General features: G+C 39.5%; 2 protein-coding genes across 6 annotated transcripts in view; both read left to right on the forward strand.

The window, feature by feature from the left end:
* Nucleotides 1–13,477, forward strand: part of PTPRR (protein tyrosine phosphatase, receptor type R) — a 145,935-nt gene extending 132,458 nt beyond the window's left edge. For all 4 annotated transcript variants that reach the window (XM_017832815.1, XM_017832818.1, XM_017832819.1 and 1 more), the window contains 4 exons: nt 2,283–2,393; nt 3,546–3,703; nt 5,671–5,784; nt 12,268–13,477. In XM_017832815.1, the coding sequence (XP_017688304.1) occupies nt 2,283–2,393; nt 3,546–3,703; nt 5,671–5,784; nt 12,268–12,361 (477 nt within the window). In that variant the 3' untranslated portion in view covers nt 12,362–13,477. The remainder of the gene's footprint in view (nt 1–2,282; nt 2,394–3,545; nt 3,704–5,670; nt 5,785–12,267) is intronic.
* Nucleotides 13,478–14,209: 732 nt separating this feature from the next.
* The window catches only part of PTPRB (protein tyrosine phosphatase, receptor type B), a 64,196-nt gene continuing 52,621 nt past the window's right edge, over nt 14,210–25,784 (forward strand). For both annotated transcript variants that reach the window (XM_017832809.1, XM_017832810.1), the window contains exons 1-3: nt 14,210–14,296; nt 15,557–15,946; nt 24,155–24,393. In XM_017832809.1, coding sequence (XP_017688298.1) covers nt 14,242–14,296; nt 15,557–15,946; nt 24,155–24,393 — 684 coding nt within the window. In that variant the 5' untranslated portion in view covers nt 14,210–14,241. The remainder of the gene's footprint in view (nt 14,297–15,556; nt 15,947–24,154; nt 24,394–25,784) is intronic.

The following is a 25,784-nucleotide window of genomic DNA, read 5'->3' on the forward strand; positions in this document are numbered from 1 at the left end:
CTGTGTGAGTATAAGAACAGGTGAATTCTTCCTTTTTTCTGATATATACGATATGCAATGATTGTGGACATGAAGCTGAACACCAGACTTCTCATCCACTGTGTCTAACTTTTGAACGGGTTTAAAATATACCTACTGGAGACCTTTACAATTTTCTTTTATGTTCAAGTATCAACGTGAGGCAGTTTACTTTTTTTGGACAATGGTCTTGAGATTTTTTAAATTATTTTCCTTATGTCTGATAACTCCCATCTCCATCTTTATCCCATTTTTGCAATGAACTTTCAAAAACATGTTAATTCCCCCAAATACCTGTCTCCTTAGAAATGCCTGAACCAGTTTATCGAACCTGTGTTTTCAAGGCTATTTTGGAAAGCAGTAACAAACAGTATTTTTAAAAGATGCACAGCAACAGTGTTAAAAATAATCCATTGTATCTCACTAAGTGTAGATGAACTGTTAAATGAAAGTTATTTTAATGAACAGCCACATTTCATTGTCCACCCAGCACAAGTTGCCAATTCCATTTCTGGGAAAGAGTCAAGAAAAACACTCTTCTGGAGTGCCTGAAGGCTTTGTAGTGAGCAGTCACTGCTCACATTTATCAAGAAGTCTCAGGAGTTTACTCAACTATTGTTGATTGTCAGGGTACAATTGTGTATTTAGACTTTTCTTTTTCCCATATTAGCACTGAAAACTACACTCCCAGGGAGGGGCACGAACTGCAGATCTGGCAGATGATAGTAGCTATACATGTCACATGGGTAGACTGTGGAACTTGTGAACATTCTTTTTCATTCCAATTTCTGAGTATTTTATTGCCATTCTTGATCTCTTCGGGGAGACAGCAAATTTAGGATGTTCGAGTAATTCTGCAAAAGACAGGATTTGAACGAAACCAGTCAGAATGGTCAGCATTATTTGAGAAAATGTGGCTTTCACACACCTTACACTATTAAGGTAATGAGCATCTATTTTTAGAAAAGTGTTTATACAACAGAGGTGATTCAGTTCAATTCGCTATTGGGTTATCCAGTAGAGTAGTAGCTTAAATATTACACCTGGTGGTAAAGCCTTGCATTTCACTGATTGTTTTTCTGGATCATTTTTAACAGGACTTACTGGGAGTTATGCTTTATGGAAATTAATTATATTAAAGGGATTGTTTAATTTTTATGCATAATGTAAGCTGCTGTCTACATGTATGCTAATTGCTTCAGCAACAGTTTGTGAGGAAGTACAGACAAGTTCTTTCTGGGATTCTTAGTGTTCTCTTAGTGTTTTGTTTGGTTTGTTTGTTTTTGTGGGGTTTTTTACCTGTGCATTGGATATTAAAACAGAATGTTTTCTTTAATTGTTGGAGTGTTTTTCTTGTTTAATGAACAAGTCAGACTGGCCAGCATTATTTCAGAAAATGTTACTTTCAAATATCTTACACTCTTAAGGAAATAAGCATCTATTTTTTAGAGAAGCATTTATACAACAGGGATATATGTTTTCACATAACCTTTAGAGATACTCTAATTGAAATGAAGTTGCAGTTGACTTGAAGATAAGCAAACTATTTCAGGGGAAAAATAAAGTGGTTCATATTCTAAATACTATTTCTTCATCTTCTTTTTAGTAGAGGCTTGTCAGATACATTGCTGAAATAGTATAATACTACTGATTCATTAAGAATTCTGTATACAGTTTTGTGTAGCTCTAGCAAGATTGATGGATTTTCTTAACATTCATTTCCAGAAAGTTCTATGGTAAACAACTCAGATTCTTCAAAATACTTGAACGTGCATATTGAATCCCATTGAATTCAGTAAGATCTAAGGGCACATTTATGTGCTTTCTTGTATCAGGACCCAAGAGAGTAAAGGGGATAAGAAGTCCTATGAGGAGAGGAAAAATCCTGAATCTCTTACTGAGAAGGAAATCCCATTTGGAAAGAGAAAACTTTATAAGTTTAATTTTATGAATTAAAGAATATTCTAGGAAGTTTGAATGTGGAAAATAATTCCTTTAACTGAACTTCATTGAGGTTTTAAGAATAAAAACAGCTGTTCAAAGTGTTCAGTGATAGAGATCTATATTTGAAAAACTCAAATCCTGAAAACCAGGCCCACATCATTAAGAACCCTGCAATATCTTATTTAGCAATACTTCAGACATGAATCATACCTCAGTTGAATTCATCAGAACTTTCCAGAAAAATACATTCTGTGTAAAAATTAGATACGAATATGGCTCCAGGATCCAGTTTGTTGATGACATTGATGCTTGCTTTACAGAAATGTGTGCTTTATTGGCCAGAAAAAAGAGGAATCTATGGGAAGGTTGAAGTCCTTGTTAACAGTGTACAAGAATGCAAGAACTACACTGTCCGTCAGCTTACAATAAAGGTAACAATCTGCATCTGAGAGACATCATTCATAACGCTTTATTTTTTTTAATGTTAAATGATGTTAAAATGTTGGTTTGTTTAAAGGGCATACATTTTTGCAGGATGAGTAGCTGAGCTATGAAGTCAAAGCTGCAAGGTATTGTTGGGACCAAAGTACTGGAATACTTACGGTATTTCCACTTTGTATCGCTCTGGCAATAAAAAAGGCTTCAAAAAGAGTGCAAGTTTCACTCTCATAAATTACATTTGTTTTGGGGCCCTTTTAGCATTGCCAAGGCAACGTAAAGGGATTTTAGTTAATGAAAGAACTAGTATCTAAAAAAGATATACTGCTCATGTTGTGTCCTGAGTGCATCTATAACCCATTTGAGAAGCTAAAAATACAAATAGTATATAAGGAAATCTTCATGCTTTCATGATTCTGACTAAACATTAATTGTGCAAAATAAGGTAGATGTTCCTATTCTGGGTTACTCTCCATATTACACTTACCTGCTATCAGACTGATCTGCTGCTCCTGACATAGCATTACAATAAGTAATGGATTGGGAAAATTTATTCAGTGTTGCAGCCCCAGCACTGAGAAGTGAGCAGAAGTCGTATCATCCAATACAAATTACCCAAGCCCCTTTGCTTGTTGAAGGAAGTGGTAGCAGCCTCTGTTGGAGAGAATAACTGGACACACTGGGATGTCTGATTAATCTAGAAGGGCAGTTCTTCTGCATCTTTATCTTAAGTACTCTTAATTTTAATATCAGACCCTTAAGATAATGACCTTAAAAGGTAGAAATATATAATAATTTAGAAATTCAGAAGCTTAGATCAAGGTATTCTCTCTAGGTATTATTGCTGATATAACACAGTCCTCCAAATATTCCCAGGTGGAAATACAGTCATGAAGTCAGTAGTTAGATGGACAAAGCAGAACTTACACAACTGTTAAAAAACAAGTTTTGAGGTGCACAAACCCTTCCCACAAGTGGGTGCCTGAAAGCGTATCTGTTCCCTGCAATTGCATCCTCCAAGTCTAACAAAAAAAAATTGTTAAATCCATCTTAACATTTTTACTGTCTTTTTACCACAACGTTGAAAGAAATAGAAGGAATTATTCACTACCAATGTTCCTATACAATCTTCATGTTATTTTCAGCAAGGGAGTCAGTCCCAGAGTGTGAAACACTACTGGTACACATCCTGGCCGGACCACAAAACCCCTGACAGCGCTCAGCCTCTGCTGCAGCTCATGCTGGATGTAGAAGAGGACAGGGTGGAATCACCAGGCCGAGGGCCTGTCATCGTTCACTGCAGGTAATTAACTGCCCAAAGCAAGGCCACAGCAAATCACATCAAACAGTCCTAAGCAAAGAATGTATTTGGGGAAGAGCAAAATTCCGCAGTTCCTCCTCATGCTAATTGACTTTTTCAGTTCATATCTGAGGATTTGAGTCTTGGAGAGAATTCCCCTGTTGCTAGCAAATCGCTTCTGAACTGTTCCCTGTTTCTGCTAGTGAACTCTGCTTTTGAAAGACCAGCTGGAAAAATTATTTTCCTTTTGTTTCTTATTTAGGATTTGCTTACTTTTTTGTGTTGTTGCATGATTACATACCAAATTCAGATGCAGTGCCCTGTGACAGGTTGGCTAAAATATTGCAAAGCAAGTCAATTTTAAAGAGCAAACATCATGTACAAATTTGGAGACCAAAACACATCAGTACTACAATATGAGAACATTTTCACAAAGGTAATTGGTTGGATATTCAAAGGCAAAATGTTATTCAGTACTCAAGAGCAGAGTGTAACTCACACAAATTGTAATGCAGCAGAGAATGTCCTTCTAATAATTCTAATTTAATTCTATTTTATTGCTTTATATTGATTCATTGCCCCATGTTGCAATTTAAGTAGTAGGAAGTAGCACTGGATTTGTTAAACTGGTGGAAAGAAGTAGAGGAAGCAAAATAGAAAGTAAAAATAAAATCAGTGTTTCCTTACTTGCTTTGTCTCCTAACTGTGATGATACATCTCTTACAGTTGGGATAGTACCTTTTTTTCCTAAAAGTACATTAGAGCAGAACTAGTTAGCAGAACTAATCTTGAACAATTTCTTTTCAACTCCATATTTAGGAGATTTAGAGAAATGAAAGCCAGATTTGAACCACCCATCATTTTGAAATTTTCAAAGCTAGAATGTGATGAATACACAGCTTTTCCAAATTTTATGTAGCTGTTTTTATCAGGAATTGTAGTTTTCCTGAACAATGCACAAGTCCATGGATGGCTACTGAAAGTCCCATTTTTCTCGTAAGGATCTTCAGTAATGAAGGTCTTCAGGAGAATGGCATGTGTGATATGACAGTAACATCTGTAATCATGACCAGGAATTTATTAATGATTAAATACAGATATCATCTCAGTTGTGATTAAAATTCATAGTTCTTCAGTGACAGCTCAGCAATACTATGGTCTACAAAACTCAGTCACACTCCATTTTCTAGTCAGTGTGACTCTAGTCACACTCCATTTTCTATCTGAGTGAGAGGGCTATGAAGATCTGGACGCCAACTCCGTGTTTTAACTATTTTCCTCAAATTTTCATGCCATTCAGCATGACAGTGATGAGCTGCACTAAGTTCCACATTACTTAAGCAAGAAACAGAGTGGGGCAGAGATTCTCAAAAGTGTTGAAGGCTCAGGGATAAAAATAATGCCAAAATGCCTGTTTCCCAGCAGGCATCAAGAAAACCTGGAGAGCTACAGCACCAAATCCTTCTGCCTCCTGCAGAATCACATGAGAGAGAGTTAACTTCATCAGCACGGGTCTAGGTCCTTTTTGCCTTCATGGTTATAGATATGGTTAGTGGAACTCCTGTATACTTTGAGGGCTTTAAACATAAAGCCACACTGACTTTTGCCTTTAGATGGGTTTTCCACCATAATGATGTGCATATCTCCATCATTTGCTTGGACTGGGCCAGAGAATACTTGGACTTTGTGGTGCTAATGAAGATTGTTTTTCTTACCATACACTTGTATGCAAACTGGAAAAATGTCTCACAATTACCCACAACAACTGGATTGCTGGAACAGTGCACACTTTCATTTCACTCAAAGAAAGTGAGCTGAGAAGACAGCCTTGCTGGTCATGCACCCAGGAACTGTAGGTTCTAGAAATTCCATGTTTCATATTTTTAGTGTTTTCATATCTATTTAGTGTTTTGCACTTAACTCCTTGATCTGTGAATTTCATTCCCCTATCAAATATGCCTTCTTTTCAGTGCTGGTATAGGCAGAACTGGATGTTTTATTGCCACGGCCATTGGTTGTCAGCAGTTGAAGGAAGAGGGAGTTGTAGATGCATTGAGCATTGTCTGCCAGCTACGAGTGGATCGGTGAGTTCCAGAAGAACCATAAATCAGTGATCATTCTGAAATGATTTTGAAATCATCACTGAAACAATTTAGTAATGATCAGTAATGATTCAGTAACGATTCTGAAAACCTTTTCACAGTTGGATGTTGCTTTGCATTCTGCTGTATGCATGATCTCACTAGGACACAAGAGATATGGGGCAGTCTGGAGATAAAGGATTATCTTCAAGCCTGGATTGACAGGGACATCCAGGCTCACTCAGTGTGTAGTTTCTTTGAGCACTGGAGAAAGGCAAATCTGGTGCTGTTGCTATTCCCTCAGCTGTGCTGGGAGTCCTTTTGAATTGAGCTGGCAGATTTCCTCAGCCTAAGAAAATAGCAAGGCATTTGTTGCACAGTTTTCTTAAGTCAGTTCAATTCCCTGACTGAATTCACAGCTTGGGAGCAGGAACAGTGTAAGGCACCATTGTTGCAGAGTGCTTTGTTTTGTGAAACCATGGCTGAAGAGAGATTTGTGTTGGAAAGGAAGATGTGGGTATTGTGCACAATGGAAACTATTGGTTTGGTTGTATGTTTCTTTCTTATTCTGCCTAGGGAAACAGGTTTTTTTATAAAGTAAATAAACAGGATTGAACTAAGAACAGAGAAGTCTCCTCTCCTACTCACCTTGCAAGTATCTTAACTGCTCCTGACATGCATTTCTTCTTTAAATGGAAAAAATCCATATGAGTGCAAATGCTGAAAAAGAGCTTAGGTCAAAGGGGCAATACAGAATTTTTGTGTTCTGAAGAGCCTTGAAAGGTACTGGAACCATGAATTGCAGAAGGACTGGAATCCATATCGTTGAATGTGTTTATGGATCACCTCCTCTGCCTTCCCCTCTCATGCGACTTCATCGTACTAGAGATCGTAATGCGATCTTTACAGGGCAACATGAGCCACTTGGAGTGTACAATTCTCCAAGGGAAGTTACTGACCTAAAAATCTCAGCAACAAAATGAGATGGAAATGGTGAGGGAAAAATGCTTAGTCTGTTTTAAATTATCAACTCCAAATTTCCAACACTCTTTTCTGATTATCTGTTCACCTTATTGAAAAAGGTTTGTAGTGTTCTCCTCTGTTTTAGTATTTCTATTATGAGATAACCTTTTTCTTATTGCTTTTACACTCCATTGTAGAGAAGTGGAAGCAAACTCTGGTTTCAGCTGCATCATTTTAATGTCATTATTTCAGACATAAAAAAATAAGCCAAATTTTCAGCATTATAACTGACAACACAATTTCACTGAGTGGATCTGACTAAAGAACTTTCTTATACATATTAGTACCCTAGATAAACTTAGAAAGAGAATGGAAATCTGACCCAAATATAACATTCATAACAGCAATCTCCGTGACACAAAACTTGTTATAAAGCATTGTTTTTTTGCAGATTTCTGTATTTTTTCAAGTTTCAGATTATATAAATAGACTCCAGAGATCTTGCTTAAAATACTTCATATTCTCAAGCATTGCCTGAGACGAAGAGTATGTCCCTATTGTAATTTTTAAAGACATTTTTCTGGGTAAAACTCAGTAACCAAAACCTCTTTTTTCTTTTTTTTTTTTTTTTTTCCAATTGGCCATATTGCAGAATGAATCTCACTCCCGTGGCAGTCAGTTTATAACAAGGATTACTAAGGCAAAGCTTAGTGGCCCCTAAACACTACAGTAGCCACTGCCAGCCCTATCAGACTGCAGGTCCATAAAGTGACCAGGTATCACTGTTGCATGGACAAAGCTCGATGGGACCAGCCTCCCCTGATGTTCCAGTCCTGACATGGTGGTTATTGGCAGGCAGTGTATGAGACAGAGTCTTTACATCTGTCATGAAGCTGGCAAATGAACTAAAGCCCTCTAGACTTGGCTGCAAGAGCTGGCTGTGGCCATCTATAGCTGTGTTGCACTTTACGTACCAGCATGGCCAACATTAGCAATGGAGTAGAGCAGGAGCAGTGCTGAGGTTGTCTTCCTCATTATGCTGGTGAGCAGCTAAGCTCCAATTTATTCTTTGTGCATCAGATTGCCCTCATGAAAAAGAAAAAAAGAAAGTTCAGCAGAAAAGGGTGGTTTTATCTGACCACCTGGGATCCAGAAACCTGGCTAAGAGGTACACTGACTATTTCATCCATGATATCTGACCCTGACTAGGTTCCTGGACAGGCTGGCTCATGCTCGGAGCTTCACCATCCAAATTCAGGTTACTGATGTAATGAGCATACTCAGGCATATCCACTCGTGTGATCTTTTTATCACATGGTTCCATGCCCACATTTCTACCAAAGAGAACCAAGCAATAGGAGAAAAGAGCTGTGCTTGTGGGACTCACAGTGATGCTGTAGTGACTTACCAAAACATTTTTATTGCCAGGATATTCAGTAAAAACCAAACAAGCATCCAGACAAATCGCATATGGTGCAAAAAGTTATGTTGCAAAATAGTTTAATTAATTACCCTCCCTGGAAACAAAGTTTTAAATAAGGCTCCAATAGGGAATGAGACAGGACAGAGCTGTTCCTAGGTAAGTATGTCCAGGTACCACTTTCTTTTTAGCTGTTCAGTGTAAGTTAAGGGATGAACAAATCTGACAGTAATGGTCAGTGCTGAGCTAACATGAGGAAATGGAACACCCACTCAAAATCTTGACCCAGGATGGAAATACGGCCATGCTCTATGTGAATTTGTAGAAAGACAGACCCACAGGTCTGCTCGGCTTGCTTTTTTTCCCAGTTCATTTTTTATGTTTTGCAACAGAAACAGGAAATGTTTGATGTGAGGCATCTTTAAGACTTACTGTGACATCGAGAAACTTTGCACATTCTTAACCTTAAAGGCACATTCTTGGAATGACATCCGATAACTTTGTTCTTGGCTCCTCAGACAGGATGAAAAGAGTTTCCAGTGTGCGTCAATTCATTGTTGAAGTGCTTTGACCAATCGCTTCAGGTTAAAAAAAAATAATCCCAAACCCTATATCACATTCATTCTGGAGCAGACTGCATCCAGCTGCACTAGCAGCAAACCAGAGGGCAGGGTAAAGGGCCCTTTACGCACCCATTGCTACCCAAGCAAAGCTGGTCCTGGTCCCCGAGCCCTCAGGATACCAGGGGCTGTTTCTTTTGAGCACCAGCCCAAATAGTCCCCAAGAAACTGAAAGCTCAAAAGCTCACAGAGGAGCTGGCAGTGCAGGTTGGCAAAAGGATGAAGGCTGCACACCCGGAGGTGCTGTAGCTGTTGATATATCCCTTCTGGGCACTAGGGACATGGGAGAGGAAACCTCCCTCCTTGAGCAGATTTCCTCCTGAAGTTCTCTTCCACACAGCTATTTGCACAAACTGATGTCTGGGGCTCACAGATAATTCCCTGCTATTAGATGTGAGCCTTGCACAAGAACAAAGGAGAGAAGAACTTGGGGATAGTGGTAGATGAAAAATTGGACATGAGCTGGCAATGTGCACTTCCAGCCCAGAAATTCAGCTCTGGGGTCCCCAGGACAAAAAAAGGCATGGAACTTCTAGAGTGGATCCAGAGAAGGGCCATGAAAATGGTCAGAGGGATAGAACACCTCTCCTATGAAGGAAATCTGAGAGAGATGGGGCTGTTCAGCCTGGAGAAGAACAGGATCCAGGGACATATTTTTGCGGCCTTTCGGTATGAAAGGGGGCTTATAAGAAAGACAAAGAAAGCCTTTTTACCATGGTCTGTAGTGATAGGATGACTGGTAATGGTTTTAAACTAAAAGAGAGTAAATTTACATTGGGTATTAGGAAGAAATTCTTTACTGTGAGGGTGCCCAGAGAAGTTGTGGTTAGCATTCAAAGCTGGGTTGGATGGGCCTCTGAGCAACCTTCTGACTTAGTGGAAGGTGTCCCTGCCCATGGCTGGGGGTTTGGAACTAGGTGGTCTTTAAGGTCCCTTCCAACCGAAACAATTCTGTGATGCTATGGTTCTATGAATCCCATGTATAACAGCACTGACAAGGCTAAGTTGTCTGAACCTCTGTATAAGACTCAAGTGTCCTTAAGCTGACAGAGGTGTGCATTGGTTTGCCTATACAAGGTTCAGAAGCATGATAACATTTCGGTTATGCTTGCTAACACAGAGCAAATGGGGTAGTGCTGGGCTCAGCCCAAGCCAGTCTTATACATGCCTTTTTGTCATGTACTTCAACAGAAGTAAGGAAGATGAAGGAGCAAGGATCACCACCTCAAACAGCCTAGTACAGTCAAACTTGTTTTAGCCTGCCCTTCCTGCTGAGTCCTTCTGCCTGGATATGTTTCCTTCCTCCACCCATTCCACACAGCTGATCTAACCTGGGAAGTGCACTCCCTTAGAGAACATCTTGCGGGAACGTCAATGGGGGAGACAGAGAGGGAAGCTAGCTGGAAAGGGGTTGTGTGGGCAGAGCAGGATGCAGCAGTGATGAGAAAGGAAGGAGACTAGGCAGCACAGAGGACCAGAGCAAAGCCCTCCCATCACCTTCAGTCTCTGACTGGATCTCTGGGTAGGGGACAAGCAAAGAGGCAAGCAGCTGAAGGCAACAGGCAGCCAAGAGTTATGAATCTGTGTCTTTGTTGGCAAAGCTAAGAGTCTGCTGCATTTTTACAGAATCACAGAATATGCCAAGTTGGAAGGGACCCACAAGGATCATTGAGTCCAATCCCTAGCCCTGCACAGGACCATCCTGAAGAGTCACACCATGTGCCTGAGAGTAGCATTCGAACACTTCTTGAACTCTGTCAGGCTTCATGCTGTGACTACTTCGCTGGGGAGCCTGTTCCAGTGCCCAACCTGAGTGAAGAACCTCTTTCTAACATCCAACCTAAACTTCCCTTGACACCACTTCAGGCCATTGCCCCAGATCCTGTCACTGGTCACCACAGAGAAGAGATCAGTGGCTGCCTCTCCTCTTCCCCTCACAAGGAAGTGGTAGACTGCAATGAGGTCTCCCCTCAGTCTCCTCTTCTCCAGGCTGAACAGACCAAGTGACCTCAGCTGCTCCTCATGCGGCTTCCCATATTTTGTGCCAGATGAAACCATTTAAGGGCCTGTGATTTTGTTCCTGGGAATACCATATCATAATAGACATGCAGTTCACTAAAAGATGTTCGACATTTGCCTGACCTCATTGGGGGAACACAGACAGCTGGTCATTTCCTTAAAAAAGTAGATATTATTTTAATTATGATTTGCCTGCCACAGCCATTTACCCAGTAGCACTGAGGAAAATAAAAGGATGCTTTGTTGTAGATAAAGTTCTCTAATACTAAAGGATGATACTTTTTGAGGCAGTTTTACCATTTTTCAAGTAGCTTGGTATATCAGTACTGTATTTGTTGCTAGAGAGCTCATGGGAGTCTGTCCTTGTAAGATATCTGGCTTCAACAGTGCTCTGGATCCAAATATCTCACAAATTTGAATATTTCAATGAAGATATAACTGAAGCCAAACGCGATACATATCTTAATGTCTTCCTTCCCGCTAAGGCCATTTAATCTTTCATCATCACAAAGGTAGCTCATTGCTCCAGGGTACACTGAGGATGAACTGGGGGCTTGTTCTAGAAGCAGAGTAGGTAGCTTTGAATACCCTGGCAGGTGAGATAACACAAGTGGAATTAAGTAAACTTGAGGCTATACTCCGTGAGAAGGGAGACCTGGAATATCTCAGTACTGACAGAAAGAGGCTCAGTTTAATTTCAGAGTTAAATGGTACCACTTGTAGTAAATATCATCACACCTACCTCCAGTATGACATCCCCTTCCTACCACACTGCAACTGGCACTGACATATGGGATTTGATCCTCATACTTAGACCTGAAAAAGGATTGTTATCAGGTGAATGTATAAAATGTAGGCATTTAAGCCAAGCTGGCTTGGATTAAACTAGTCCTTTTTATGGTCAAGTTAAACTCTTTTGTATTGTTGGTAGTGAAATGATTCACTGCTGCAAAGTGTCTTAGGCTGCTGTTCGGACAGGATGCATCGTAGGCGTTAGAAAGAGGACAGGAAGAGCTGTTCTCTGCACAGACTATCTGCAGGTCACCAAAGGTTACATTTTTAGTAAAGGACAGAAATGAAAGGCCAGATTCTGACTGTTTCCTTGCTCCATCAGTGGTAATGCTGCATCCATGTATCTGGCCTTCCTTGCCCAACTGATTGAGAAAAATTCTCTTTGAATGTATTGAATTTGAAATGTATGTTTTATAATGTAGGTGCCAGATGTTTTCTTCTCTAGTTCTTACTCTGATGGAACTAGGAACTCTTCTTTCTAGGCATGTGCTGGATGGCATAAGTTATGATGAAAGTACTTCTGCTTAGCCAAATCTCCCACTTACTTGAGAAAACTCTAAGCCAAAAATTGACAAAAGGGCTTGTATTATCTGGTGGTCATGAGGCTGTCAGAGGCTGGAAGTTGTTGCATTCTTAACAATAAGATTTCAGCCCAGTGTGTTTCCTTTCCAGGGGTGGAATGGTTCAGACCAGTGAGCAGTATGAATTTGTGCACCATGCACTGAGTCTGTATGAAAGCAGACTTTCTGCAGAAGCTGTCCAGTGAAGCCAAGGAGTGTAAAACTGAATGTCAGTCTCTTGAGGTAATTTGTTTCATTACCTAGCAGCAGCTTCTTCAAGGAGTTTACTGCAGTGGGAAAGACAGCTTCGAGGCCAACTTCTGAAAGGATTGTGGACGGTTTGGCAAAAGTATGGAGATTGCTGGACCCTTACTATATATGAATGTATTGTGAGCTTCCCAAAAATGATTTATAAAGAAGGTTCTGTCCTGAAACTACACACGGATTTTGTGTATGTATCTAAAGGTGGGTTTAATTCTGTAATGCTGATATCTGCCATATGGAATGTATGTATGTGCTACTGCTGCAGTCAGATGGACATTGGGACTTCTACAGAAGATACGTTTAACAAGTGTATAAATGCTTTGACGTTTGCAAACTGTCTTGTGAATGGACTGTCAGCTGTAATGTAAAGTGCTATTACTGATTATGTGGTGAGCTTGTTTCTTGGCCACATAATATTCTTGCTGCTAAAATCGCAAGTGTTCAATTATGGATTTAAAAAAAGATGAGATAATAAAAAAAGAATTAAACATCTTGTTTTTGAAAATATTCAAAAGCAGTTAATAATTTGTATGGAAATATATGTTCTTCCTACTGTTAACTATTAAATGTGTATTTACTGTGGGTCTTACAGAGCACAATGTTTGTTCTTCAGTGTGTTTGTATTTACCCTATACTGTTGATTGTCTTAGAACATGCTTCTGCTACAGACCTGAATCCAGTGTATTTGTAAATTGTGTAAGTCATTCTGCTTTTAAAACAAACTTTGTAGGATATATTAAATGGTAAGGATTTTAAATATTTGTATGTCTTTTATTAATATGGAAATTTTAGCATATGTTGTTTATCTGCTCTATCTCTTTCAGTAAGAGATAGATGCCTTTAGTGATATGGACTGTTCCATGACAGGTTATACAAGAAAGAAAATGCTGCTATGACTGTTTCCTTTACTGTTCAGTATGAGTTTGTTTTTAAGAGATATGCAAAGTTGGCATTTTGACTTACAGCACTGGGAGGTCTGTTTACAGGGTATATTGAGTTTTTAATGCAGTGATGTTGACTTTGCTTCATACTGCTAATAAATTAAACTTGATATAAAATATTAACTGAAGTCTCTATTCTTGCCTAGAGTAGTTAATGCCCCCCACACTCTTGTACCCCCATAAACAGGTTCAACCCAGTACAATTTGGTTACCCTCCACCATGGCTTCATACCACTTGGGAACCAATCCAGAGGACACATGCAATAGCAATATCCCACTGACATGGAGCAAGGTGCACCACCTGATGGGAAGGCAAACCCAGCATCATTTGATTCCTCATGGGGAGTTTCTGTAAGACCTGATACAGATACCAGAAGTTTGGCTCCTCCTCTTCCCCTTCTCCCCCACCCTCCACTTGGCTTTTAGAATTTGTGGAGTTAGAAGTATCAATATTGAGATTTTGCTTGATTGTGTATAGTTACAAAAAGTATGTGTTTGTTCCCAAGATATTACAGCAGATATTTACCCTGCAACATCCAGATGACCTGCAAACTTGTAATATTTCACAGGCAACAAATTACACAAAAGTATAATTCCCTTTCTTTTAGTCTAAGGAGATTCAATATAATCTCTAAGTTTCCCAGGTGTTTGAAAACGTCTCTGTCTGTTGCTTGTATTTTTCCAAAATAAACCAATTAGTACACTCTGAAGAATCGTATAAAAGGACAAAGTGCTGTAAAACTCCCCAAAACAATTGAATAGAAGGAAGTGCTCGTCACTGACTTTTTCCCCCTGTGAAGGCACATTTCCTTCCTAGCCTTCGCTTCACTTATCTGAGGTGGGTTTTTTTAAGAGAAGCATGGGGAGTTGCTAGAGGGAAAATGGATTCTTTATTTCACGTCCTGGTTTCTACCTGTCTTGCCTTGACATTCTCAGGTAAGTGTCTCTCCCTCCTTCCCCTCCTCCGTGTTGCTCCTTCTGCCACTGAGTAGAGCCCTCCAGCATAGCCGGTGACTTGAAAAAAATGAGTCACCTCTTCGCTGTGGTTCGTACAAGAGGAATGGGGGGCAGGGCCAGCATAGCCCGTTCTGTTTAGATTTCTTTCCAAAGGAAAACAAACTGTCTCCTTCTATGCTGGAGATACATCTTCTTTTTTTAAGAAGATCTCCTGATAGACAATCCAGGAGATGAGTTTTGGGACAAACTCTTTAAAGGGGACATTCCTATTTATTTAGACTTTGTGTGATTTCAGAGACAGGAGCTTTCTGTGATGCTTAGTCAGAAAATACTGAGGTCTGTGAAAATAGGGGTTGACAAATATCAACTGAGGGAAATAAATACATGTTTGGTTTAGCACTTTGTGACTAATGAGGCTGAAAATGTTTTGAGTAACTGAGATTATAAACAGAGAAAAACCCAAACATGATATGGTAGGGAGGCTGCATTTGAAATAATCAGTTCTGTATTCTGTAACTTTGTGGGGGTTTGATGAATGCATTGTAGTTCTCTTCATTTGAGTATCTAGTGTTGATCTTTTAAGCGTGGTGACACAGAGAGCTAATCTTGCATGGGTTGGAATGGTCACAAAACTAACAGCTAGAGACGTTGGAGTAAATCCAGTAACATAGATGTACTTCCTATCAATAAAGAAACTCCGTTCCTGTAATGACACAGGCACTGAGAAGCACACAGATTTGTGAATATGTTTTCTTATATGTTTCTTATATGTTTTCTTCAGAAACACTATGAATTTTACTAAAACAACTCCCAGGCAGTAAATTATGTTTTAAAATGTCTGTGTTGTAAAACTGAAAAAGAGACTGAGAGCTTGTGTAGATCTCTGTATGCTTTCAAGCAAAGGAAATGCTTGAAATATAATAGTTCTTGGATTTCTTTTATATCTGGTTTAATTTTTTCTTCATTTTTATATATAATGAAGGCCATAATGACCTTACCACAAGTTTCCTTTTTGCATTCTCATAATTTACATTACTAGTACTTGCATCATGTGGCTAGTGTGTTTGGGTTTTTTTTTTAAAATAGGTTCAACTTATAGAATGTTGCATGAAAAGTTCAACACATAGAAAATGGGAAGAGAGATTAAGTTGCTGATGTATTTTAAATCATCAAGGATTTGCTTTTTGTTAAATACCCATGTGTAATCTATTATATTTTTCTGGAATTTTGCTTTTCCAGAAGGGTTTCTGATTATCCATGTCCAGAAACAGCAGTGTCTTTCAGAAAAGAGAGGAGTCATTATGGAAAAGTGCAATATGACAAACCTCAACCAGAAGTGGCGGTGGACAGCAGATGACAGGCTCCTCCATGTGAAATCTGCTCAGTGCCTGAGCATCTCTACGCGCTCTGCTCTGTCCTCTCGCAGCATCATTGTTGATTGTCCCCAGGCAGTCAGGTGGACTTGCCACGAGGACGGGCTCCTGAAGGTGGCAAACAGCTCTCTTTTTCTCACAAAGCAAGGTCAGAAGGTAATGGCCAAGCAGAGTAAAAAATACCTTCATACATGGATGCAGCTAGAAGCCAGTGAGACGGGAAAACCTGTTTATGTAAATCTGTGCTCAAAGCAAGGTGAGTTACTCCTTCAAGGAAGTATCCTGGAAGTTTTGGCAACAAAAATGTCTCTGTTATGCTAACTCAAATGTAAAAACTTCTGATGTTTTATTCATACAGAAAAATGCTTTTGATAGTTGAAAATCATTTAGAGAACTACGAAAGAACAGCTGAAATGAGTGCTATCTTTGTCACAACTGGTGGAGTTTTTAAGCCACTTTATATTTTCAGGATGTCTCTCCTTTTCTCTACTAACAATCTTTGGATCAAAGTGCTTATGTGTAAGCTCAGCTCGCTATTATTGTGTCATTTCCTTTTTTCATTTCTTAACAGAATTGTGGGTACTAATTCCTAGTCCTTTTAAAAAATGTGGATGTATGAAAGTTCTTCTCCTCCCCATTCATTTTATCATACAAATCTAGATTCAATCTGTTAAGAGCAAGAAGACATCCAGAAATCAAACACATGCACAATTATTTCTCTGAGTAACCCAAATGCATGATTAGAACAGCCATGGCTTACACATTTGTATGTTTACTCAGTGTCATTTTGCCCTTAGATGCCATATATATGAGAACACTCAAAATACTGAAAATAATGAACTGAATCAAAAATCTCAGAAATTCTTGTAATAGCACCTTGAGATGCATGAATCTGTGGACATTACAGACGCATATCTATATACCTGTGTAGTTACGAGTTTCCATGGCAAAATGGAAGGTAAAATGGTTCGAATACTGATTAATAACACTTTCTTCAATGTTCTGTTGTCAGTCCTTCCTGGCAATCCTGTTGACGTTCTTCTTACACACTATTAAGCAGTTCTTCATAGTAAATAAGAACAACCTACAGACTTGAGCTTTTTATTGGGGAACACACAGTTTATTCTTGCATTTACAAGAGTGAAAAAAAAGTTTTATGACCCAATACTTTTGCATGTAGCCAAGTTTTCAGAATGTCTAAATCAAATCTTCGTTCTTTCTAACCTCCTAGTTGTAAGACAGGGTATCACTATTTTCAGCAAATTTGCACTTGCAGAACTCTACTCAAAGGATCAGGACTATTCACCTGAGTGGAGGTCTGAAAGGACAACTTAGAGAATCAGGGAATGGAAAAGCGGCCAAGATGCCATCTCAGCCCTCCCATACATGTTAGAGATTAAAAAGGCAAAATCATTTGAAGTCCTGTGTGGCAAGTATGGCTTGCTTAGTCAGAGACGCTGAACGGTTCAGATGAGGTATGCAGGCAGTGTTATTTCCTTTAGATAGCTGGATGAAGTGTGGCCTAACAAAGCTAAAGTAACCTTGCATCCTTTTCTTAATCATGCATCAGAGGAGAGGCAATTTAAGACCAATAAGCACTAAGACAATTGTCATGAGATATGAAAGCACCCTCTCATCTATTTACTGTGCTCAGTCATTAAATGAATTTACCTTAATTTTCCTAAAATTCTCTCCATAGACAGGCCTGTAAATCCTCTTTAAGTGTGTCACTTATCTCATTTTTGACAGCTCTGAGAAGCTCTACTGAGAAATCAGCAGAACTTTATAATCCTCAATACCTACTAAGAAGTTCATGAATGTAAGAAACTCATAAAGAGTGAAAATAGTGCACAGATAGTTTTTGAAATAATGATGAGTACTACAAGAACAAAATCTAATGCCCCCCGTTCTGGTCTTGGTATCCATGTGCATGTCAAAATTTTCAATGCTGAATGTGCAAAATTAGTCTTCCAAGAAGATCTATCTGTTTTCAGTAAAAGCAGCAGTGGATTAGCCTAAAATAACATATTTGGTCTATATTTATCTAAGGTAGTAAAAACTGAGCAAAATCTTTGGAGCTGAGATGGCTGGTTTTCTACTCCTGACTAACACCATATTTTGATATAATTTACCCTCTGTTTTCATAGTACTCATAAAAATAATTATATTTTGGCATAGGAGTAACTCAGTGAATTGCATCCTAAACATCTTATCAGCCCAAGCTCCAAACCCAACAACTGCAACTACCTTTTATTCTGGAGCTTACTCAATGTCAAACATGATTTTTCTGAGCGTGGGGAAAGGCTGAGCTCGGATTTGGATTTCAAATCAACCATCTTAGATGTATCTGGATGTACACGTTTTGCAAGAGTCCTGACCTCAATGACCATTTGTGAAAATCAGGTTCAGTTTGGGGATGTATCCCATCTCTGTTCACTCAGAGATGATTTGAAATCTAACAGCAAACAGTCCTTCTCACACAAACCCATGTTTGAATCTGACCTCCAGCTGAAACAGCTAACATTAAGAAGGGCCATGAGATATCAAACTCCCTTGAGAAAGTAAGGCTTCATTTCCCATCAAATTCACGAGGAGATTCTGGGCAGAGAGAGAAGTAGTCTCAGGAGTGCTAAGGCCTTCTTTTCACCAGCCCACTTTTGGGTTCAGAGCTCCTTTAAGCCCAGAAACCAGGAGAAGGGACAGGAATGGAAACGGGGAGGAGGAAAACATGGGGGAGGTGAAGAGGTAGAAGGCAGGATGATGAAGACTGTTGCAGGTAAATAACACTTGCAGAACAAATGCCTTCTCTTATCTGGAAAGCACCCAGAGCACCACTAATGCTGACACACACTGATGTCACTCCTGACTTGTGTAAGCAATTCTTACAAGCTTCTTTTGTTCCAGGTAGGTTAATTTCAATAAAATATCCAATTAAAAAACAGATGCAATGCTACGTGGCACCTCAAATATTGCCAACACGCCTCAAAACCACTGCTGATCACAAATTATTCACTAAGTGGAGAATGACTTCAAATAGGGAGACACAATGCCAAGCTGTATACTGCAGTTATGCAGAGATCTAGAGACTGGCACATGGGCTGTAGAGCAGTCTGGATGCAAAAGGTGACATAAATTGTTTTGTAATATGATGCTCTTCATTGCATTTCTCTTCTATCATACTGTACATGGTAGGGACAGCTCTAGAGCTGTGGATATCAAGACATTCAAAACAGTAGTTGATTTTGTGGAGGAGAAAGGTTTTATTACTTACTGTTATGTGCCAAGGACTTAAGAACCAAAGTGGGATCTACAAAGATATAAAACATGTAGGACAAGGAATTAAAATAACAACCAGATCATCTTTCTCTCCCTTGTTTTGTTTTCACTCTAAAATAGACAAAATATCAGATATTACATATGAGCCAAAGTCTGATGTGCGATCTGACATTCACACTGTTCCTTCCTCCTTTTCCACCCTTGTTTCTTGCCCAGTATCTTCTCTTTCATGTGGACTTTTCTCTTTCCCTTACTCCTTTTAAGTTTACCTACTTCATAATCAGAACTGCTGATGCTTCAGTGGCTGAGATGGAGCACAGAAGATACCAGAGCAATGTACACTCCAAGCACACTCCCAACCACTGGAGCAGCAGTAGCAACTGCAGAATGTGGAAAGGGAAGACACATCCATTTTCTTGGGACTCTTGGGAAGGTGGAAGAACACCAAAGAAGGGTGGCAGAATCATAGAAAAGGCAGCAACTCTTACCCATTTTTAAGATCATGTAAATATCTTTAGACTTTAATTTTTCCACACCTTTAGTGTTTGTAGTGACTGCAATAATCCATCCATAGGTTCACTAGAGGTTGGATTTTTGTGTGTGTATCTTTTACAAATTTCTCCAGGATAAATTAGAACAATGATAATCAATATTTTCATTCCACCTTTGAGCTGACCCAAAACATTTTTCCTAAAAAAAGTCATTCAAATCCATTTGTATATCTCTGAAATATTATTTCATAGGATTTTTTAAATAAAAGAGTTTGCTAACATCTATGTGAACCCATGAAATATCAAATATTAACTGAATCTTCTTTCTTTGGTTAAAGCAATACATGGCTGACCACTTTTGCTGAGCTCCATCTGGACAAAGAGAGGCCTCAATATCAAATCCTTGGACATAATTAGAAAATCTTGTACACAATACAATATCATACTGACAGAAGCTATCACCAATTTTTTTCATCATTTTTTCATTTGACAAACATTCATTTCCCCTAACATTTCAACGTTAAAAAAAATCATAAGATAAATCAAAATAAATGTGGTTTTAGATTTTTTTAAAAAGAAATGGAGAAATCTACAGTGTATCTAGGTCTCTGGATTTTGTAAATTTTCAAAGTCTCAGTGAGACACAGCACAAAAAGTATAGAACAAAATCAGCTCAGATACCTTCATAGGGAAAAAATGGAACACTAGGAACAGCTTCCCAGAGCAATCAGGATTAAGGCAAGTCCTGCTTTATGATTTCATCTTCTCCTGGAAGTGCAAACAAAGATGCCAATTCCAGACAACCCTATTGGTATTTTTCATTATTACATTCTCTCCCTTTATTTTGTGTGGACCTCTCTGTAGAAGCTGGAGAGGGTTTGAGGTGTCTAAATATAGGTGTCTGAAGGAAGGGCTTATTTCAGTTGTCTCAACATAGGTGCTTTTTGTCATTTGAGACGCTCCAGGATATTCCACCTGATCTCTGACTACCAGCCCAGAAAGACATAGGTCTCCCATAGGTGTTATGAAAGCCCTGAGCCGAGGGCCTGAGGGCAGTTCATATTCCACTAGATTTAGGCAACTGAACCAAGCCCTAGGTATCTGCATAGAGGTAACTTTCTGAACTCTCTTCAGTAGACATGTATGTAATCCATGGAGTTAATGCAGTCTAGATGCTCTTCAGTGACCAAAAATCCACTTCAGCGTGAGCTGGGACTATCCAGAGTGCCAGAAATAGGGTTGGTACAGCAGTGGTGTTATCATCAGAGATGTATCTGAGATGTTCTGCTACCACTGGTGCTGAAAGAGCCTCTAAGTGGCTACTTCAGCATTTCAAAAACAAGCAAGTAAAAGAGCAGCTCAGGATTAGACTGGAGTTTGGAGACATTTAACCTCTGACATGAGATACAAATATTGCTAACTTCTACAACATTCAAATAAAGAAGGTAAAAAATTTTCAAGCAGCACAGATTTTGCAGTTTTTGAAAGGTCTGCATTGAATGGCAAAGAAAGGACATTAAGTGGATTTTGTTCTTCTGTCATATTCTTACATACAACAGAAATCTGAACTATGTTTTTTAAATAGTCTTTATTTTTGCAGTCTATTTACAAGTAGTTAGCTAAAAAGATAAAGGGATCTTAAAGCAACCCCTTCTAGTTTCAAGTCTTGCTGTGAGTTATATGCAGTCTTATGAAGTATTTTGTTTCTTATGCACTAGATATATGATTAATTTATGTTTCACTTGCAGTTCAGCCTTAGTTTTCTGAAACTGTGCTTTAATAAGGTAGGTAGATTGGTGAAAAAATCAAGCTATTTCAGAAAGGTGCACTGTGCCAGCTTGGCTAAGTCTGAAGGCACCACTGTAGGGTTCTCAGTACTTGACAACTAATCAGTGCTCTTGCTAATCATACATGAAAAACATATGGACTTCCTTTTCTTGTAAGCAGCCTACTGCTGTGCTGACGGATGCAGTTTGCAGCGCACCCCATGGATGAAATATGCATTTAGTCAGAATGTCATAATTTCTCCTGGGTGTGCTACTGATGATTACAATGTTATGTTCACACGCTGTATATCATTCAGCCACTAGTGATCAACGTCAGTATCACTGCTGCTGTTCTGTTCCCATAGACAGTTTCATGACTGATTTCCAAAGAGACTTCTAGAACAATGCTAAACACTTCTGAAAAATCCCACTGTTGAGATTTCTGTGTACTTTACTAGTGTCCCGATAAGAGGGGAGTTTTTTTCTGGTTAAAAAATTTGGAACTCAAATTGTGTAGAAATCTTCTTACATGGGCCTTATAATATGTAGGGTTTTTTTAAAGTGCCTGCTATTGAAGAAGGGCTATGAGGGTCCTTCTGCTAGGACCACACTAGTGTTTTACTTAGAGAATATAAACGTGGATTCTGACTTTCTTGAAGTGAGGGCAGATATGAACCCTGTTAGTCAATCCTGTAGGACCTATGGGAAATGCTGTTACATACATCTGAAGTTCCAACATGGCAGAGTGCCATACACAACCATATGTTACAGGTAACAGATTGTAGTCAGTCTTTGCTGGGAAAGATTCTTTATCTGGAAACCCAGAAGAGCTCCAAGCTCTAATGAGAGGAATTAGGTTGTACAGTGACCAGATGCTTGTTCCTGGTACCTCCTTGGGCTGGTGGAACTTTCTTGAGGACCAAGCGTTTCACTTCCAGGACAGCTGAGCTCTCCCCTTGTCTCCTGCACCAAGAATGCCAGTTATTCCTGGCTGCTGAGTCCCATAAATATTGCTGGCAGCACCAGCTTCCCTTTTATGGAGGAGCAGCTCTCCTAAAGCACAATTGCCCTGGAATGCAAAAGCCTTCCTGTTGGAATCAGAGCTATTTGTCTGTAAATTAAGCCAAGATTTTTTTCTTTAATGTTTTTTTAAGTTGGGTGTGTCAATCTATATTTAGGAACCCAATTGTGGCCCTTTTTCCTGAGCCATTGCTTACTGCTCAGGTACTTCTTCTTCGGCTGTCTTTCTATCAGTAGGTTCTACTCCCTGCTGAACTCAGAGATATCTGGGAGGCACAGAGGCACAGGCCTAATTCTTTCCAAGTCCTCGGGGCTAGGATTTCTTGTTGCCTACTGCAGACTTTCAGAGATCCACGACTAATAGGAGATTCCCAGAAACAGCGACTGACATGGAATTTAGACTGAGTCTGGGCTTTTGTCAGCTAATGGGTTTGTTGCAGCAGCTGATGAGAGCTTGAGCACAATTAGACAAAAGGAGGGTAAACATTTAATCTGGGTATCAACCCATTCCAGCGAACCAACACTTTTCAAAAAGATCCAGAACCATGGTAAATGCACTGGTATGCGTCAAGCACAGGAAACACTTGCATGAAAAGTGTCTCATACTATGGTTTACAATCTCAGTTTTCTTTCTCAGTGCAGATGAGAGTGCTGCAAATTTCTCTATATGAATGTGTTAGCATATATATTTACACATATACAAGAAAACTCATCATGTTGATTTCATGGACACTCATCTACTGATCCTTCGGGTAAGAATTAAACACACACTGGCCTGCTAAGACATCATAATTTCACACCAAGTAATTGCATTTGGAAGCTTCTGCTGCAATTTAACCCAATCGTTTCTTTGTTTTTAGAGGATTTGTGAGCTAAAATTGTTATAAATGGCAACCAGCCCAGTGGATCAGCAGCAAACAAGGTTCTGTCAGGCTGGAGACCCCAGTTCAAGGACTGACAAAGTGTCTTGGGCATTGAGCCAATGCACACTAGCTGTGCTACAGCAATGGCAGGGCAGCTTTTTGTGAGATGAGGCCAGTGTGTAATTCCAATAGCTTAGTTGAAATGTGATGCTACCAGATGTAGAGGCCACCACAGCTTGAACCCTGCCCTCACAGCCACAAAGAAAGGATATTAAGTACATACCAATGGGGAGGAAGAGCCATGAAAATGTGGAGGAAAAATGTGTAGTAAAATCTTTCCTGAGCTTTAATTGCAGCTTTGGCTTTCTCTGAAGGGTACGTGACTAAAAAAGCAAATCCACCATCATACTTACAGATACTTCAGTTAAGTGATAGATTGTTATCTGAGCCTTGGAAAGGCAGCAGTCAGGGAGTAGCATGGTCTCTGCATAGGCCTGATTTTCAAAAGCAAAAGGAATGTGGGCACAAGGAACTTATCTTGGGCAAATATCTCAAACAAACAAAAAAAAATTATCTCAAACAAATCATCTTGAAAGATTATCCTGACCAAAGCCATGTTTTAAACTTACACCAACAAAAGGCAGATGAGAATCTGGCCTGTGCACTTAGAAAGCAGGGGAGGGGGTTGACAACATAAAGCTGATCCTGTGTGCCATTTAATAGGTCCAAGCAAGTGAAAAAGCTGTAAGTGAAAAAAATTGTGCTGTTAATGAAAAAGTACAACCTTTCTTCACTTCAGAATCACTGATGGACTACCCTTAAAATGAATGGTATGAATGTTCAGGGAAATTATTTTCTTTCTGTTTGGCACAGACTTTGGTATTGATGCAAAAATACATGTTTGCACTGAAAACAAACAAAACACCCTATAGAAATGACAGGTGCACTTAAACTACTTAGAAGTTGTATCAGCCACATTTATTGAATCTACTGAATTGTTTATAAAAATGTCGAGCTGATTTTAATTACTTTTCCTTGTTTGTCTTAGATCTCCAAGATGCAGACACTTCTGTATGGAGTAGTAGAACCACATCCCCCTCTTCAAATGCTGTTACTTCTAGGCCTGAAAATATGCTGAAGAGTAGCACAGAGATGTTCATCAGAAATGTGACTGAACAATTCAGTAAAAATCCCATTGAAAAGCTCTACTTTGACTTGAAATCTGCAGTAACAGAGAATGCCTGGATTCCAACAACCACTCTTCAATACTACAGCACTACAGAAGAGGTAAGACAGAAGAATTACTGACTTTTATTAAGCCTCCTCCACTCTGTGCACCCTGATAGCTATTACAGGTGGATGTTTTGTGGGCTTAAAAAACAAACAAACAACAACAACAACCACAAAAAACCCCAACAACAAAAAAACCCCACCAAAACAAAAACAAACAAACAAACAAAACCGAAAAAAAAAAACCAGCTACAGGACTAAGCTTTGTTCTTTTTTTAGTGGGATGCTTTGTTTTGATGTTCATGCTGACAGTGCCCTTTGCTAGAAGCATAGCTGCAGAAAAATTCTGTCTCTTCTGTTACAGCCCAATCCTGGTATGCACAATGTATTGGGAAAATCTCTAAACTCAAGGGATTTTATCAGGAAATGTGTGGAGCATTGGAAAACTCACAGATGTGGCAGAAGCCATAGGAGCCTGGGTATCTGCTCTCAGTGACCCAGGCTCTGCCACTGGTTTGTTGCGTGACTTGAGGGTCTAGCTCTAATAACACACTAAGAATTACAGTATGCAATGACTTTATTTATGGATAATCGAGTCCTAAAATTACAGACATTGTTTACAGATCAAAGCAAGAGAAATCTGTATACTTTAACTTGCCTTAAAAGGAATCCTGGCCTTGGCCATGGCCACCTTATCTACTGACCGACAGGCAGAGTGGAGACACACAGGTGCTTCTTGATCTCTGCTCTGCTGAACCACAAACCACCCTGGCAGAGCAGGGGAATGGGGCTGCCAGCCCCAGCTATAGGAGGAGAAATGACAGGCATTCAATACCTCCAAATCAATTTCCAGTCTTCTTTTTCTGCAAGACTTAGTTCGGTAATCTGAGAGCAAACCTGGAATCACCACTGGCAAAATGTGCATGGGCAGTTAGAGCTAAAGCATGCAGGACATTATGGGTCACTGTATCACTATCATCACATAGTTTAGAACTGAAAATCCCTAAATTCCCTGAGGCTTGTCTTCCAGGAGACCACAATACTCTCAGTGTATTGGGTCAGGCAAACATGTTTCAGTTACTACTATGTGTTGCTGTGGATAAGACTAAGAAATGTGTTTTGTATTTGGGAAGGCTGTGGAGAGTGTCAGGGTCTGTAAACTCAATGGTTTACAGAGACACTGCTGTTCTAGTGCTGATGGTGGGAAGGGGCTGAGCTGATGATGGAAGCACTGCACCCCATTTCACAGCTGATGTAGGCAGTCCTTGTAAAATATGATTATTCCAGAGGCAGGCTGAGCTTATTTCCTCATGCCTTCTGTCCACATAGCATACCTCCTGCACCAAATATTGGTTACTTCCAAATGGAAATGTCCTATAAAATCTGATATTAGCCAGACTGCCTCCAGCACTCCTACTAAAAATACAATCAGAGCTAGAGGAATGGCA

The sequence above is a fragment of the Lepidothrix coronata genome, unplaced genomic scaffold, assembly GCF_001604755.1.
Source record: "Lepidothrix coronata isolate B3197 unplaced genomic scaffold, Lepidothrix_coronata-1.0 Scaffold206, whole genome shotgun sequence".
Classification (NCBI taxonomy): Eukaryota; Metazoa; Chordata; class Aves; order Passeriformes; family Pipridae; genus Lepidothrix; species Lepidothrix coronata.